The sequence below is a fragment of the Paramacrobiotus metropolitanus genome, unplaced genomic scaffold, assembly GCF_019649055.1.
Source record: "Paramacrobiotus metropolitanus isolate TYO unplaced genomic scaffold, Prichtersi_v1.0 Parri_scaffold0000005, whole genome shotgun sequence".
In the NCBI taxonomy this organism is placed as follows: Eukaryota; Metazoa; Tardigrada; class Eutardigrada; order Parachela; family Macrobiotidae; genus Paramacrobiotus; species Paramacrobiotus metropolitanus.
This window is the reverse complement of record NW_026570225.1, coordinates 2,130,801-2,146,722: the sequence shown is the minus strand read 5'-3', so window position 1 is coordinate 2,146,722 and position 15,922 is coordinate 2,130,801. Positions and strand designations below refer to the sequence as shown.

The 15,922-nt window shown below is 40.8% G+C and overlaps 1 protein-coding gene across 1 annotated transcript; it reads right to left on the bottom strand.

Annotated features, from left to right (window-relative positions):
* Positions 1 to 9,277: 9,277 nt before the first annotated feature.
* LOC129581363 (doublesex- and mab-3-related transcription factor A2-like) lies at positions 9,278 to 15,761 on the bottom strand. Its single transcript, XM_055472375.1, has 3 exons — positions 15,234 to 15,761; positions 11,512 to 11,843; positions 9,278 to 10,664 (listed from the first exon to the last, which is right to left on the bottom strand). The coding sequence occupies exons 1-3, from the start codon at positions 15,283 to 15,285 to the stop codon at positions 9,669 to 9,671; spliced, it is 1,380 nt and encodes a 459-aa protein (XP_055328350.1). The 5' UTR covers positions 15,286 to 15,761; the 3' UTR covers positions 9,278 to 9,668.
* Positions 15,762 to 15,922: the final 161 nt, after the last annotated feature.

Below are 15,922 nucleotides of genomic sequence, written 5' to 3'. Positions count from 1 at the left end.
ATGAGGAAAAACGACGAAGTTAGCTGTGTATTCTAACGATAAGCCAATCAGCGAAATTCGTTTCGAACGCGTTTTGTCAATCGGAGGACGAAAAGATAAAAAAAAGCAAAAGTCGTTGACGCAAGCTACATGCTTTTAGGCGCTTTTCGAGCTATTGTGTAAAAATAAGTATCGAACGGTGTAAGAGTAACTGTTTCAAAATAATAATTATTTTTATCTGCTGCATTCAAAATTTGCATTCCCGTAAAATGAAACAACCGAGTGGACAAACCGAGTACGTATGTGTGTGTCAGTGTAATGATCGACCGATCAGCAAAATTTGTTTTGAAGCCGTTTCGTAAATCGGAGGATGAAAAGATTGAACAACGAAAGTCGTTGACGCAAACTACATGCGTTTAGGGATTTTTTGAGCTATCGTGTAAAAATCAGTGTCGAACGGTGTAGGAGCAGAAGTTGTACAAAAAAACGGCTCAGTTAGAAGTTACGGCTTAACATTTTCACCGATTGTTAAGCCAATCGGTGAAATTTATTTTGGACGCGTTTCGTAAAAAATTAGAAAATGAAAATATCGAAAACTGAAAGCTTTTCAACCAAACTAAACGATTTTAGGCGTTTTTTAAGTTACTGTACGAAAATCAGCTTCGATTGGTTGTAGGAAGAAATTGTGTAGCAGGAAATGTTGGCCAAAAAACGGCAAAACGTAATAAACTTTCGAATTGACTTTATTTCTTATTATAAACGACAGAATGCCGAAAGTCCCGCCTCAAAAACGAGTAAATGCTGCAGTGTCCGCAAGAGAATTTCTTTTTAGTTTCGCATAAACATTTTACAAACCATTTGGCTATTTAAGTTCAGTAAGTGTATGTACAGTAATTTCTTATGTTACATTCTTATGTTACTTAATGCAAAACTACGTGTCAACATGCGATAACATGCAGCCACATTACAGATGCAAAGGCTTATAAAGTGTGCAGTACTGTCACCAGTACTGTATACTTAATAGCATAGTTTAGCACTAATACAATATTTCAAGTTACGCGTTTCCGCATTTCTATTTCAACGATATTTTGCAAATCTGGCCTGTGTTAATAATGTTGTAAGGCATGTCGTTGGTCAGCGGTTTTCGTTCGAAATTTCCGCTTTTCCACCCATCCTCTTTTGCTTTCTAAAGATAAGCCAATCAGCGAAATTCGTTTCGAACGCGTTTCGCAAATCGCAGGAGGAAAAAGTCGAAAAACGAAAGTCGTTGCCGCAAAATACATGAATTTAGAGATTTTTTTAGCTATCGTGTAAAAATTAATGGCGAAAGGTGTAGGAGGAGATGTTGGCCGAAGAAACGGCTCAGTTAGCTTTGTATATACAAGGCAATCCTCGGCCTCCGGCCTCGGCTTGCAAAATGTAGAACTTGTAGAAACTGTAGAAAACATAAAATTAAATAATTTGTAAAACTGTCAAAATACAGAAAGTAAAATTCATCTATCAAAGAAATATCTTAAATATTTAAAAACATAAACTCAATGTTCAAAACACCCATGCCAAATTAACCATGTATACCGCAACCGTCCTAATTATATTTTTTTGAATGATAGCCGCTACTTAGTTTGGCTAGAACATTTTTTTGTTTGGCTTTGTCTTATTTTCACGATCATTAAAATGTAAGATTAACAACAACCACAGTATATCCGCGGACATAGACAGCATAGAAAAAGTACTGTCACAGTTTCGCGAACACTTGTTTCCTTCCTAGTTCCTACCGTGTGTTTTAAAAAAATAACATTTGTAAAACGTTAGCAGGTTCCTAAAAACAAAACGAAAACAAAACGAAAGTTCGAAACATATTTTCTTAGTTTCGGCGTTGGCGTAACGCTACCGCGTGTTGGCCACAAAACAATTTTTTCCTGCAATATAAATACCATAACTGAAATATTTATATTGCCTAAACTTATGAAATTTAGTTTATTTAAATCTTGTTGTTATTATTATTATTGCTGAATAATTATTATTACTTGCTTTCATTTATTTATTTCTGTTTGTGTTCGTTTTTTGCAAATAAAACTCAAAATTCATTTCTGCTTCGAAGATGATGTCTTTAATTAAGGTATTTTTCAATAAAATTGTTTCGAAAAATATTTATATCGATATTAGAATGCAGAAATCTCCGCCTGGAAACATATTCTGATAAACGATGCCGCAGCGTTTTTCACGAACTTGCACCGTATATTCAAAGGGTTGACCGGTAAGTAGCTCAGCTAATCAAAGTTTTTTAACAGACCCAACGCTGGTATTTATCAGTCTTTTGCAGTAATTTTGTTGTTTCCGTATTGCCGTTATCATATTTTCCGTTTGTTTTGTTTAGCTAACTGTAGATGCCAGAGAAGAATGCTGTATAATTTTTTTTACGGCTTTCTAAAGTTTTAGTGTAAAGTAGTAAAGTAAGTATACTAACAATTGTAGACGTGACCCTTTTAAAAATTGTTGCCGTACTCCTATTTCGGCAAACGAACAATTCGGCATGGCCTAAAGTTTTGCCGAAGACTTCATGTTTCTAGTGCCGCATTAGTTGGGATACCAATTATTCTGCCGAAATATCCGTATGCCAGATTGTCTAGCAGACGTAGTGTTCTCAAAAATGATTAAGAAACAGGAATTGCTTTCTTATTCATAAAAGTTTTTGTCATCGAAAGCTACAATTTAAACTACTAAACGTTTTTGGGCGAAACTTCCGTAAGGACATTTTGTGTATTTTCGAATTGTCTGTAATCGTTCTTATAAAACAAATCCTTTCGTGTTGCATTTTTGTAAATTTGTCTTTTTTTTATCATCGGTAGCTATAATTTAAACTATTAAAGGTTTCTGGGCGAAGTTTCCGGAAGAATTTTTTTTGTATTTTTGAATTTTCTTAGATTGTTTTCATAAAAACAACCGTTTAATGTTGCGTTTTCGTAAATGCTGTTTGATGCGAATTGGCAAATGCAAAGATACTCGTATAATCTAAACATGTCGGATTCGCAATGTGTTTGTTGTTTCCGCCCATCGTTATTACTTTAACAGCGCTTTCCAGCTTTCCGTGTTGGATTCCGTACTGTAGGTGTTGCCATAGTTGATATAGTAACTGATTCCGCCTATTCGACGTTAGTAAGTACTTTCTGATTCTGCCAATAAGCAAAATTCGTTCCGAAAAAGTTTCGTAAATTTGGAAGTGAAAATAACGATAAACGAAAACCGTCTTGCCACCCTACGGGAATTTAGACGTTTTTTAAGCTATTGTCGAAAAATCTACGTCGAACGGTGTAGGAGGAGATGTTGGGTAAAGGAAACGGCGGAGTGAGGATTGTAATTATAATAATAACCAGTTTACGGGATCTAAATCCGTACACGACCTTTCTGGCGAAAGTCTGTTACGCCGCAGTCGACACTTCGCAACAAATGATTTTGACCGCAAAGAAATTATGAAAATATAATAAACCTGAGAAAACCTGAAAAACCTAAGAGCCTAAGAAGCCTAAGAAAACCTAAGAAACCTAAGAAATCTAAGGAAGTTAAGAAAGCAAAGAAAGCTAAGATACAAAGCATGCAATGCATGCAATTTGTTAGCTCACGTTGGTCTATGGAGGCCCATGACAACAATTTGTTTTTTGGGGCTTCTGCTTCCCCTTTGGGGCGTATCGATTCCGCAATAGCGTATGAATTTTCGCGCCGTTGAGACGATTCTAATGCACTTGGCCGCGTCGAAATCGGTTCAGCCGTTCGCCCAGACATTGGCTACATTATCAATCGTGTATACGTACGTGGTTACGGATTTAGATAACCAGTTTACGGAGGACTACATCCGTAGCTAATTCGGCGGCGTGAGGTTTCCGAATCGGTTTCGTATTTCGGCGATTCATTTTCGTTTCTGTTCGTGCCGTAGCCGGTAATGTGCTTTACGTCACTGAGGATTGTTCTTAACAATTTGCATTAACTACTGTACTACACTGTTTGGAGCGAAGTCCGAAGCCGAGACGTGCAGGCCCATGGCAACAATTTGTTTTTTGAGGCTCCGTTTTCCCCCTTGAATCGCACCCGGTTGGCAATAGTGCAAGATTACCCGCGTGGTTGCGACGATTCTGGCGCACTTGACCGCGTCAAAATCGGCCTTCCCGTTTGGTCAGACATAGGAACATTAGCCTATGCCGTCATGGTTGTTACGGATGTAGTTAACAAGCTGAGCACGGATGAATATTGGCTGACGACTGGGTAAATAGACATAGACTAAATTCAAAAGTTGCAGTGTGTTCGAGGAGACAGTAGTTACGATTTCATAGTTTAGCAGTTATGACTGTATTCGAGGAAGCATTAGTTATTTAATAGCAGTTATGAATTTGTTTGAAACCAGTTAATTTTAATACGAGTATAAGACAACAGGCCGCCTTCAGTTTATTAGATTTAACCGGTGACATCGAGAATGCTCTGCGGTCAACTTGCGTTTGAATCAGCTGAAATTTTTCCTGTTTCTGCATTTAGTTTGGTGACTAGTCAACAAGCGGACGTTTACTGGCATTATCTATTACGTTAGCAGTTGGCACTTTTTCTTATGAGGTGAGGTCGATCAGGCCAGTATCTAGATCTGATGCCCGGTTCTACAAATGTTGACCTTTCGCCATTAAAGTTTGTTTCGCTTGTGCCTTGGCTGCTAGTTTTCATTTTATTCTAAAACTAACCGAATCATTCGTTCACTCGGTACGTGGTCCACAAGAAACGCAGAAGCGAAGCCAAAGCTGTTTCTTGTTAAACCCTAAATTGGCCGTGGTGACAGACAAGCGTATGTTAGCCCTATGGCATCCATGGCAACAAGCCTTTGAGTGACCACTGGGATTATCCTGCTTGTGAGAGTGAAAAAACTACTAGCTTTGTTTTACTCTACGTTGTGAAAGGATTCTGTGAAAATTTAAAGCTGCAAAATCGGCTCAGTGGAAGCTGAGAACATAGGTAACAAACAGGAGAGGCCGAAAACCTGCAAGAGATGTACAGTATTCATATAACAAAGTCAGGCGCATACTGATAATTTGCACGGTGCACTGTGGAATACTTTTTGTAAACTGTAAAGTGTCGGAAGACTGAACTTAAAATACATGTAGTAACGCATGCCCACCCAAACGACGTATGCATAACGCTATCGGCCGCTGTTGCTATCACGTTTATGAATTTTGCTGCAGAGGATTTTCATGTTGCTGGTACAGATGTTTTAGTGGACCGTCGACAACGATTGCGATAATATACATTTATCTCAACTTTTATTGAGTTCCGCTTGCTGTAATGCGCCAAAAAAACCCTTATTTCAAAGGAGGCGGAAACGCCGGAAAGGTACGCATATGTTTTTGACAGTTATTTACACAAACCTTATGAACGGAAGCAACAATTAGGCGAAAGGCCGCTTTGTGTACAGTACTATAATACCACATAACACTGAGTTGTCATAACGCCGCTTTTTTTCTCTTTTGCGAAACATACTTATGTACTTACGTTTCGCCAAATAAAGCGGCAGTGTCTGTCAGGACAGGAGTCAAGACTCTTAACACTGCGTAAATTGCTTAAATCGACATCACCAATCAGTATTTTTTTCTTTTTTAATGAAGTAAACAAAATCTGCTTTTCCCACCCTAGCTTCCTCAACCCGCAAAGGAGGGGATCGACGAGATACCTACCGCCTATCATATCCTCACAAAAGCTCGCAGGCAGTCCGGGTCTGTGTGAAATTTGTTTACAAGTACTGATCATTGCCAATAAACTCCTAACATCTTTGCCAATCGACTGTTGTTGAGGCCAACGCAGTCTGTCTAAAGGTGTAAAGTGTAAACCAGGCGGGAAATGCACAGCGGGATTTCTCAGCTGTTTGCTACTGCATAATGCGCTACTATAACTAATGCACACGGTCAACTGCCCTTCAGTTCACTCACAGCGTCGCAGGGGAGTCAGCGATTTAAGAGTTGCTTTGTTTATGCGGAAAAATTTATTATTGGCATTTCCATGTTCGCCAGTATCACTCGGCTTGGACGAAACCGGTTTATGTTTAACAGTCAGCCGGTGGGAAATAGTAAATACGATGAATCGGGTTGAACGTTTTAGGTATGCTTTCCCGTTTCCCGCGACACAGCCAATAGAAGTATGCGAAGCCCAGCGACGAGCGAGATCAGCTTGGCGATTTCCAGGAGTACGCTAATACAACTGCATTATGGATAAATACGCACACGAAAGTGCTTTTGAGCAGTTGTTAAAAAATCGAAACTAATCAGACTTGCTTGCTTTGACGGGCTGAGTGAGTTTGAGTTTGATTGAGTTTGACAGTCCATGCCTTGTGCTTCGTATATCTATATATTTACAGGCGGTATGTACTTAGATTTCTGCTTCCGATTATGATAATATCGATGCCTCAGTATATCGCGGATCCGGAAATTCGAACTTACGTACGCGGATAATCATTCACCTGGAAGGCTGGAACTGACAGATACTGGAAGCGCGTCCGATCACTTCGGCCGTGTTACATTTCGGCCGTACAGGTTCACTTCAACCAACGTTCATTTCGGCCGTGGCTCACTTCGGCTAACACTCAATTCGGCCAGCGCTCATTTCGGCCACGGGACATTTCGGCCATCATAGGTGTCTTGAGTTTCCGACGTTTTCTTAAGTTTCTTAGGTTTCTTAGGTTTCTTAGGATTTTTAGGATTCTTAGGATTCTTAGGATTCTTAGGATTCTTAGGATTCTTAGGTTTCTTAGGTTTCTTTTAAACAAGAACTGCTAAAACAAATTGTGCGTGCAAAATGATAATTATGAACGCGGCCACTTTTATGATTCAATGGTTTTAAGTAACCGATAAACTTATATCGCAGGTAACATTTTCTTGTGAATCAAACTAAAATGAAGAGCGTCGGCCGAAATGTACTGTGGCCGAAGTGATCGGCGGCCGAACTGAATGACGGCCGAAGTGAATAACGGCCGAGGTGAATGGCGGCCGAAAAACTTTGGCCGAAATGAACGCGGCCGAAATGAAAACGGCCGAAGTGATCGGTAGCCCGATGTGTGCCCGCTTGCAACAGTTCCAAGCGCAGCGAGCGCAGATGATTTTAGGCCAATTTCCTTGTTATGCAATCTGTCAAAGGTGGTTGAACGCTGTGTGCAGATCCAACTGATGGACTGCCTGAACGCCAACGGTGTGCCTTCCAGTAGCCAGTCTGGATTTCGCCAGGAACACTCATGCGAACTAATAAAAGTAACGGAAGCGTGGAATCGCGTAATGCAATAATGGCAGGATAACCGCAATAACCTTCCTCGATCTGAAGAAAGCATTTGACTCACCACGAAAGGTTTTAATGCCAAAACTGCGGCAGACCGGAATTGAAGGCACTGTTTCAAAGTGGTTTCTTTCCTGCTTAACTGGCCGCCAGCAAAGAGCGAAGACCAGCAAGGGCGTGTCCCACTGATTACCGGTTGAATCAGGTGTACGGCAGGGGACAAGACTCGGTCCCGGTGTTGTTACCTTATACAAGAACGACCTTTTGCAGAAGGACATTAACAGGTGTGAAACTGAGGCATTTGCGGGCCGGATGACATAATCATGCACGCAAGCGGAAAAACGAAGGTACGAGCGACTGAACGATTAAATGGCGGCATAATTGCCGCATCGCAGCATCGCGATTTCTGCATGCAGTGGCAGAAAGAAGCGGAAGTAGTGGCTCTAAATGGTGAGCATTTGACACTCAAGCAGCATGCGACGTACTATACCTTGGAGTCGAACTGGATTAAAATCCAAAATGTAGGGTAAGTAGTTCCAGAAAGCGAAGCGAAACATGAACTAGGACATCCAGAAGATTATACACTGTCAGCATCCACCAGCGAGTTACCCTTGCCACGCTTTTGTCCAGCCACACATAAGTAATAGATTACTATGCGTTGGCCTGGTCAACGGAGTCTTCGGGCGAGCAGGGAAGCTGATTAAACGGCAACACGTAGTCTTGCGGACCCTCACCGGACAGGATACGGGTAACGCCGAAGTTGTACGGTCAGCTGGGAATCACCCCAGCAGTAACACGATGGCGCCAAAAGTAAGCAGTGTGGCTATATAAGATTCGGAACCGGGACAGAATCGTGATGCCGTTGTATATGCTCGACTTGGCTTCCTTTCAAGGACACGAGTGCCAGGAACCATCTTCGCGCTGCGAAGCGCATTGGCGCCAGCGCTCGGCTGAGCATAGAAGCTGCCTCAAACTGGGAAGGACGACCTTGGGATGCGACTAAAGCAGTAGTTTGATAGAATAATGGATAGCAGGGAAGGTATTTTTAACTGTGGCTCTGTCAACTGTACCTGGCTTTTTCTTCACTCTAAAACACTTCTGTAAATAGGTATGCTGGTGGCTCCGTTGATCCCCCTGATTTTTGTATATTATTGCGTATAATTTTCCAAATTAATTGTTTCTTGTTTAATCGTTTTCTACCTATGTTGCCATGTGGCATGTGCTGACCAGAAGCATGAGTGCCGCAGGGTTTGTCTGCCATGACCATTACAGTGTTTTGCATGGATCGCCGACATGTGCTGTACATGTGCGGATGCACTGGATAGTACTTCTCAAAGTTTGCGGAGGCCTGTAAAGCTGAATAAAGGGCACCGCGACATTTCGCCTAGGACAATTAGTCGAAGGACATTTGATCGTAGACGTTTAGCGGCAATTCATCTCGCCACGCGACATATCGTCACGGGCATTTCGCCGGCAGGACAGCACGCCGCTAGACATTTCTTCGCGAGGCCGTTTTGAGGAAAACTCTAAGAAAATTAAAGAAAACTTAAGAAACCTGAATGAAAGAGGAAGCATAATAAAATTTAAGTGAACATCAGACAACAAAAATTAAAGACCACATAAAAAACCTTAACATAAAAGCAGGAAAACATAAGCAAGCAAAAAAAAACAAAAGAAAACCAGAAAACATGTGAAAAATAATCGTATCGATTTCGTTTGCGGTGAACTGCCGCGATCAAATGTCTTTCGTCAAATATCGCAAAGACAAACCGTCTTAAAGCATTGTGTCCCAAAACCGAAAGGTCTCAGCGTCCGTTTGTCCCGCGGCGAGATGTCTTCGCGCGCGTCGAATTTGTGTGCGGCAAAACACTGTCCGGGTGCAGAATAAACAATTCGGTTTGGACTATTGTAGAGCGGCAATGCCGTTCTTATGGGTACAGATAAGTACAGTACAGTATCTGTATGTGCTACAGAATGGATCCTACTCTACTAGAGAACGAGTAACTCGCACGTGACACAATCATGATTTGCAACATCAGTGACAACAACTTGCAATCGATATATATTTTTCGAAAAACCCAAACAAACATTTGTTATGAACGTTTAATAAATTGCAGCAAATAGTCAAGGCAACAATAAAAATTATAGGCAGAAACAAATGTGTAGCACCCTTCATAACAAAAAAACCGCAAACTTCCTGCACAAAATTGTGCAGGTTCAGATCAGGAACTGTCATCAATCGAGGAAAGCGCAATCGTTGGACAGATCAGCGATGAGATACCACTTATACCGGCTCAAGACTATTCACTTACATAAATTAATGCAATGGTGGGAAGTTACATGGATAAGGTGCAAGCGCACTCAGGTTTTCGAATCGACTGCACGGATGACCGCGGCATCTATTCCCTCTTGATGTTTCCGCTGTGCATAGTTTCCGCAATACCATAAATGTATGCCGGCTGCTCGCTCGTCAGTTTACTGTTTGCAAAGGATGGGCGCAGCAATCTCTCGGAAGGGTGACGCACAGGAAATAAAGCTGAATAGTCCGGGTACGATATATGCGGGGCGAATCCACCAGTTACCGTCGGATAGGCAGTGAACAGGGGTGACATAGCACTGGGAAATTGGGTAGACCGGACTAACTCTTCCGGACGAATCAGGGTCCAGTGAGTATCCATTAATGGGTGTGTGTGATAGTCACCCATCCAAGGCGGTTTTACAAAATTCATTACCGCAGTGTCATGGAGCGTGGGCATTTTGTATGCATCGCGATAGCCGCTTGTATTCTCTGAACCGGATCGACTGTGGACGGCCGTAGCGTTTGACGGGTGTGGAGGTTTTTGCTCATACGGTACCGTCGAACATCCTTTTTCCGAAAACATGTACTGTAATGTCTGGAACAAATTTCCATGATGCTTGTTCAAAGCTTCCAATAACACTTCGTTAGCGTGAGTCGGGAATACTTTTCTCAAGATTTTTACGTTTTCGATATCCGTAGAGTCTTGATTTGATTTCTCCGGACGACTTTCTAAGCGCCTGCCACAACTGGCACGCTGTTCGGTTTTTGCGCGTTTTATGACACTTTCTTGTCCATGTATGCGAGAGCTAATGATTGTGGCATTCTCTATAAGGTCTTCGTCTTCCAATGACGGATTGGAACTTCTGCAGTTCCTGTTGGAGACGCTATCGTTGACTGAAACTGAAGAGTGCGGTCGAGATAACGGCCTCTGACAAAAATCCGATTCAGGTAGGCTTTTCAGTGAAGAAGAGCCTCGGCGCGAGTGGCTGGGAAAAATTGGTCCTGGCGGGATGTAACCCAAATTGTCATCTGTAACGGCTGCGCGCAGCCCAATCGCAACAGCTTCTTCGGCGGCTTGACGACGCTTCAGAGCAACCTGTGTAATTAGAATAGAACCTGTTGAATCCTTGAAATCACTTGCTTTACGTCTAATGATGCTTAGTAGTGCGGTGCAGCATATCTGGATCCACATACGCGTCCATCTGGATCCATCTGGATCCAACAATATGACATTGTATTGTATGAGCACCGGTTAGTACTGCTACGCGAACTACAGGTAAATAAAAGTGGGACACCGCGGTCAGCAGCGGCTGATTTTGATGTACTTATGTATTTTGCATGGCTACCTACAGAATATATGCACTGTACGCCGTACGGGTACTCAGATTGTGGAACCAGGATTGCGGTTGTTATTACTTACTTAATACAAGGTCTCGGGAAGACGGGCAATGACATTTCTTACGAGTCGTATAAAGCGGCTGAGCTAATAACTTAAGGTTTTGGTGTTATATGTAACCATGACCCCCTCCACAAACACGTTGAAAAATAAAACCTCCCGCAAAATTACCGCCATAGGGTGTTTATAAATGCCAAGGTAGGTACAGACTGGATACCGCATTTATTAAAAGTAATATTAATATGAATTAATGCAGTAGATCGACATAGCTTCTTATTAAATTTTAATAAAAGGGCAATGTACAATATACAAAACACTGCGTTAACGCATTACGTATTGTTCCGCTAGCCGCTAGTTTACCTGTACAATGGTACCACGGCCGGGTTACTCATACAATCTCAATTGTGCGTATATAATAATACAAATTTATATTCCTATCGGGCGGAAAGGCCGATCTTGTACCTTGTTCACACAGATTTCAAATATAATTAAGCGGCAATACACCACAACGAAAACACGGTTCACGATTGCATACTGTTTCACAAACCTGCGCAGCCATCACGCGTTGTCGTTCCATGATGAGAATACACTTGTCGCACGTGCATTCCTTATAGGGGCAGCTCTTCTTGTGCCCTTTAAGCCACGCCATTTCATCATGGTTCCGGCATCTTGCGCATTTGGGTTTTCGTGCTCCGCGGTCAGTCAGTGGATGGGGAGCCAAACATAGTGTGCTTGGCTTTTTCATGTCACTGATTGTCTCAGCAACCTCATCCTGGAATCCAGACCGCCGGCGTTCGAATTCCAACAGGGTGCGGTCATTACCTGTTTCTAACAGGGTGCGTGATGCACGTTCCAGCTGCGAGTACGTGGTTGACGTTTCTGCAAGGTCGATGGGTTAATGACTAGTACTAATCAGCGTTACATAATAATTAAACGTTAACCGGACGAATTATCGCAAAATTTGTTGCGCATAGGTTATATAACCGTCTACATCAGATACTGTGCCGCTCTGTGGAACTTTAAGTCGTGACTTTTCTTTCACTTCTCCGTGCACGGAAATTTTGGCGCCGGCAGCTTTTATGCATGTACATGTACATTCGGTTCCAAACCATCACTTGCACGATATACAAAGGTTATACTAATATAACTGCTCGCTGCTGCTATCTAGACTGTTCTTATCAGATGGCTCCTTTACCCTAAAATATTATGCTATTATCTTAGCTTGATGCCGCTGGTGCGGGCCAATTAGCTCGGTGGTTTACCGCTGTTGGGCTGAGCAAACACGAACATCACCTAAAGTGCAAGATCTAAACTATGCGCAAAAATAAGGTCAATTTCTACGAGATATGCGATCGCACAAATCAAATGGTACTCGCAGTATCATAATTATACACTTCCAACGACCAGTTTGGATTTATTGAGTCCAGTATTTAAAAAGGGTCAAACAAGGCCATTTCCTTCCTTAGTTTTAAGCACAGTTAGCAAACCAAGAAGAACATTTCATGAGTTCAATAGCCATAATTTATGTTTTTTACGAGCGTTGTTTTTTTTTTCACTACTACTCTAATGCACTGCCCATATATTGTGGAACTATCCGAGTTTACGTATAAACAAAATTAATAAAGAAATTCAGATTTGAATTCGATTTAATACGCTGCGTTAATCATGTGCTGACGATAAACGGCACACGCGCAACAAGTATAGTGCTACAAACTACAAACTGTTTTTCGAATCGAAGCAATGCACGTAAAAATAATAGGAAAGCGCAATGTGCTTCGCAAAATTCAGCAACACACGTTGTAAAGAGCTTACCAGTTATTAACTCAAATGTTCCTCCCATGCCGCAGCTTGTGCAATATCTTCGGGGAAAGAAGTTCATACATGCTACTCTTAAACAGCAAAGCCGAAATGTTCTCTTCTTCAAAGCAAAAATTATTTCGCACGACACAAAACATGAACTTATATGCTTCCTCTCAATTAGGCACATTCTATAACAGTTTTATAGATTAGATTTACGAAGCAGTGGCAGTGGCCATCGGTATCAAATACGAAATATTTCGATATTTCAATATTTCGATATTTCATATTACTGTACCAGCTGCACTTGCCACAACTTTTCAAAAGTGCAGCCACGAATATTTTGTTGTCTGTTTAATCTGCTTAACGTCTAGAACAATCAGGGTTGCGCCTGCACAAGGATACGGGCTGCAACAAGAGAAAATATCCATCAAAACACTTAAGCAAAAGCTCAACGCATCTCCGTCACATCAGACAATGGTGATCAACTTGTGGCTTATGCTGTTGAAGCCACCTGTATGTTTCACGAAACCGATTTCAAGATTTTTTGTAGAAAATTCTAATTCCATAAATCCCAGAAAAGCTGTCATGGATGAATGTTGTGATTTTGGCTGAACGGACCAGTAGGAATAAGCAATCCAAAATGAAACGAAATGCTTTTATTGACAGTGAATTAAAGCGGCACTGTGCATTATACGGTATTATATACATATTATATCTATCTACATTATACAATATTATAAATTATATTGTGTTAGACAGTATTATGTTATATATGATGCTCCAGTCAGATGGCGAGAGTTACGAGACCAGTAGAAGAAGAAGACGAAGTAGAAGTACAGGGAGCGTGTGCTGTGCGACAGTGTTTTTCCCCTCATGTAGGACGTAGGTGCCGAGCGCGGCATGGCTTATGATTGTGAATTATTAAAATTTATATGATTGTAATGTTTTAAATAAGATAATAAACTCATATACGGCATTTTGTGCTCATTCACAAATCAAATACGTAAATACTGAAAATCGAAGGAGCCGTCGGCATCTGATAATACCGTTTAATACTAGTACAAGTACAATTATGTCACGTTCCGTTGACAGTTTCTTGTGGATCAAAAAAGCTCTGTTTAACAAATGCACGTACCGTGCTGTATCGCATTATACTTTTAAAAAAAAATTGTAATATGCGCTTGCAGTTCTAGGCAAGCATTAACTAAATAATAATTTTCTATTTTGTGCAGTCTTTGTGATTTTCTGGAAACTACTTTACTAATACACAAATGTCAGGACGATGGCCCTTTTTCACTCTGTACAACTTTTTGCCGTGCTTTTTTATTTTTTTCAGCCTTCTGTTGTATTATTTTACTAGACGTTGGAAATATCTGTTTCGGCATGCCACAGTAGATATTTCCAACGTCGAGTACCTTCCAACGTCGCAAAGAAATTACCTATTCAAAAATCGCATTAACTGGGTTGTCGGTGCGGTTTTTTTATGGTTACTTTCTTCGACAGTATGTTATTGCTTTCCAAGAATTCGTAATGTATAGATGCAGGGCACATCGTGGATTTTAACTTTAACCTCAAAAGTTTGATGAATCAACCATATACAGAACCAGACTTCGTAATTATATAAAATTTTAAGATATATAAATCGTTTTAACGCAACTATTTGTCCTTATTTAACGCAACTTTTTCAGAAACAAATACGAAGTATAAACAGATACAAAATAATACAAATACTACTAGTATACAAAATCGTATGTTTTGTATTTAATAACTTAATAATGATGCTAGTTGTGCTAGAAGAATCCTAGAACTGCTTCCCGCTGCCACCAAATGATTATCAACCTTTATGTTAAATCTGCTTTTGGCCGCTCTGACTGCATCAGTACCACCATACATAAGCGTAATGATGGATGCCAGCTACATACTGATACTTACATATACATGTTATTTACAAGTCAGCTTTAACAACAAAATAGCGAGATCTAGCAAGAAAATACGTATAAAAACTGTGCAACCAAAATATTAATTATGTAGCGCTAGTTGCACAACAACATGTTACTCTGTGAATCGCATCAATGATTTTCGGCAAATCGTATACCCGTAGTGACCGCAGTAGCAACATGATAATTATGGTGAAAAATTATTCTCTTTACTCTTTTAAAGAACATGATTTGTGTACACTATATTTTTTTGCCCCGAAAAAAATATCTTTACCTTTGATGCTTAATACACTGAACAAATATTTGGTAGTGTTTGTCATGTGAGTAATAGCACACGTATTTCATAGCATCATGGCATAAGCAGCAACTAAGATTTTAATATTGCTCTGAATTACTGTTAGTAAAATGATCTGTAGCATAATATTTTATTACAGTTGTATAGGTGCGAAGGCGAAGAAAATGAAAATAAACACGCAGTTAACTGCAAGCCGTACTCGTATTCCTTGTTACAAATTAAAAGTTGTTCTGTTACCTGGACGGACGGTTCCTCGTGCATCTGTAGTGGCAGACCTATTAGGAAACATATTGCCACCGGCTATCGGATCTCGGACAGTAACGCTTGCTCCAGACGTACATGGAAAGGGAAAGTTTCTGGTTTCGGACAACTTTTCAATCGAGGATTCTGCGGGCGGAGGTCAGAAAAACGAAGTCTAAGGCACCAGATCATTTATCAGCGATGGCCATTCCATTTGTTGTACAGTAGAACACAAGTGACAAATTCGATATGGAAAACTCGTCTGTATTTTGTTATTGCAATCAGGCGGCAATTGCTGATTTATGGCAGCATGGCTGTAAGAGCCATAAATGCAAGCCAAGCGAATGGCTTATCGAATGGCGCTGAATGCGTGCGACTGCAGTAATACAACTATCGCTAGAAGTATAGAAGAACTCAACGCTCGACAATAATCTGACCGGCAGTTCGAACGAAAACCTCTTGGTAATGGCGCATTATAGTTAAATATTATTGTGTTTTGCAACGAGTGGGTGCTTTTTGCAGCGATGCATACGTATGTGGTCTGTTAATGACAATAGACCGTAATATGACAAATGTTGCTTTACTTATGGAAACGTATTTCCGGAGCTGGTTTTAGCCACTCGTTCTTACTTTGTACAGAACCATGTACACGTCAAAATTTTCATATGCAGCTGTCAAAATTCTTA

Coding starts and splice junctions, on each gene's coding strand:
- LOC129581363 (XM_055472375.1), bottom strand. CDS start 15,285: ATGTTTCCTAATAGGTCTGCCACTACAGATGCACGAGGAACCGTCCGT. Junction 11,844..15,233: donor ACGAGGAACCGTCCGTCCAG/GTAACAGAACAA, acceptor TCGACCTTGCAG/AAACGTCAACCACGTACTCG. Junction 10,665..11,511: donor AACGCGTGATGGCTGCGCAG/GTTTGTGAAACA, acceptor CTAATTACACAG/GTTGCTCTGAAGCGTCGTCA.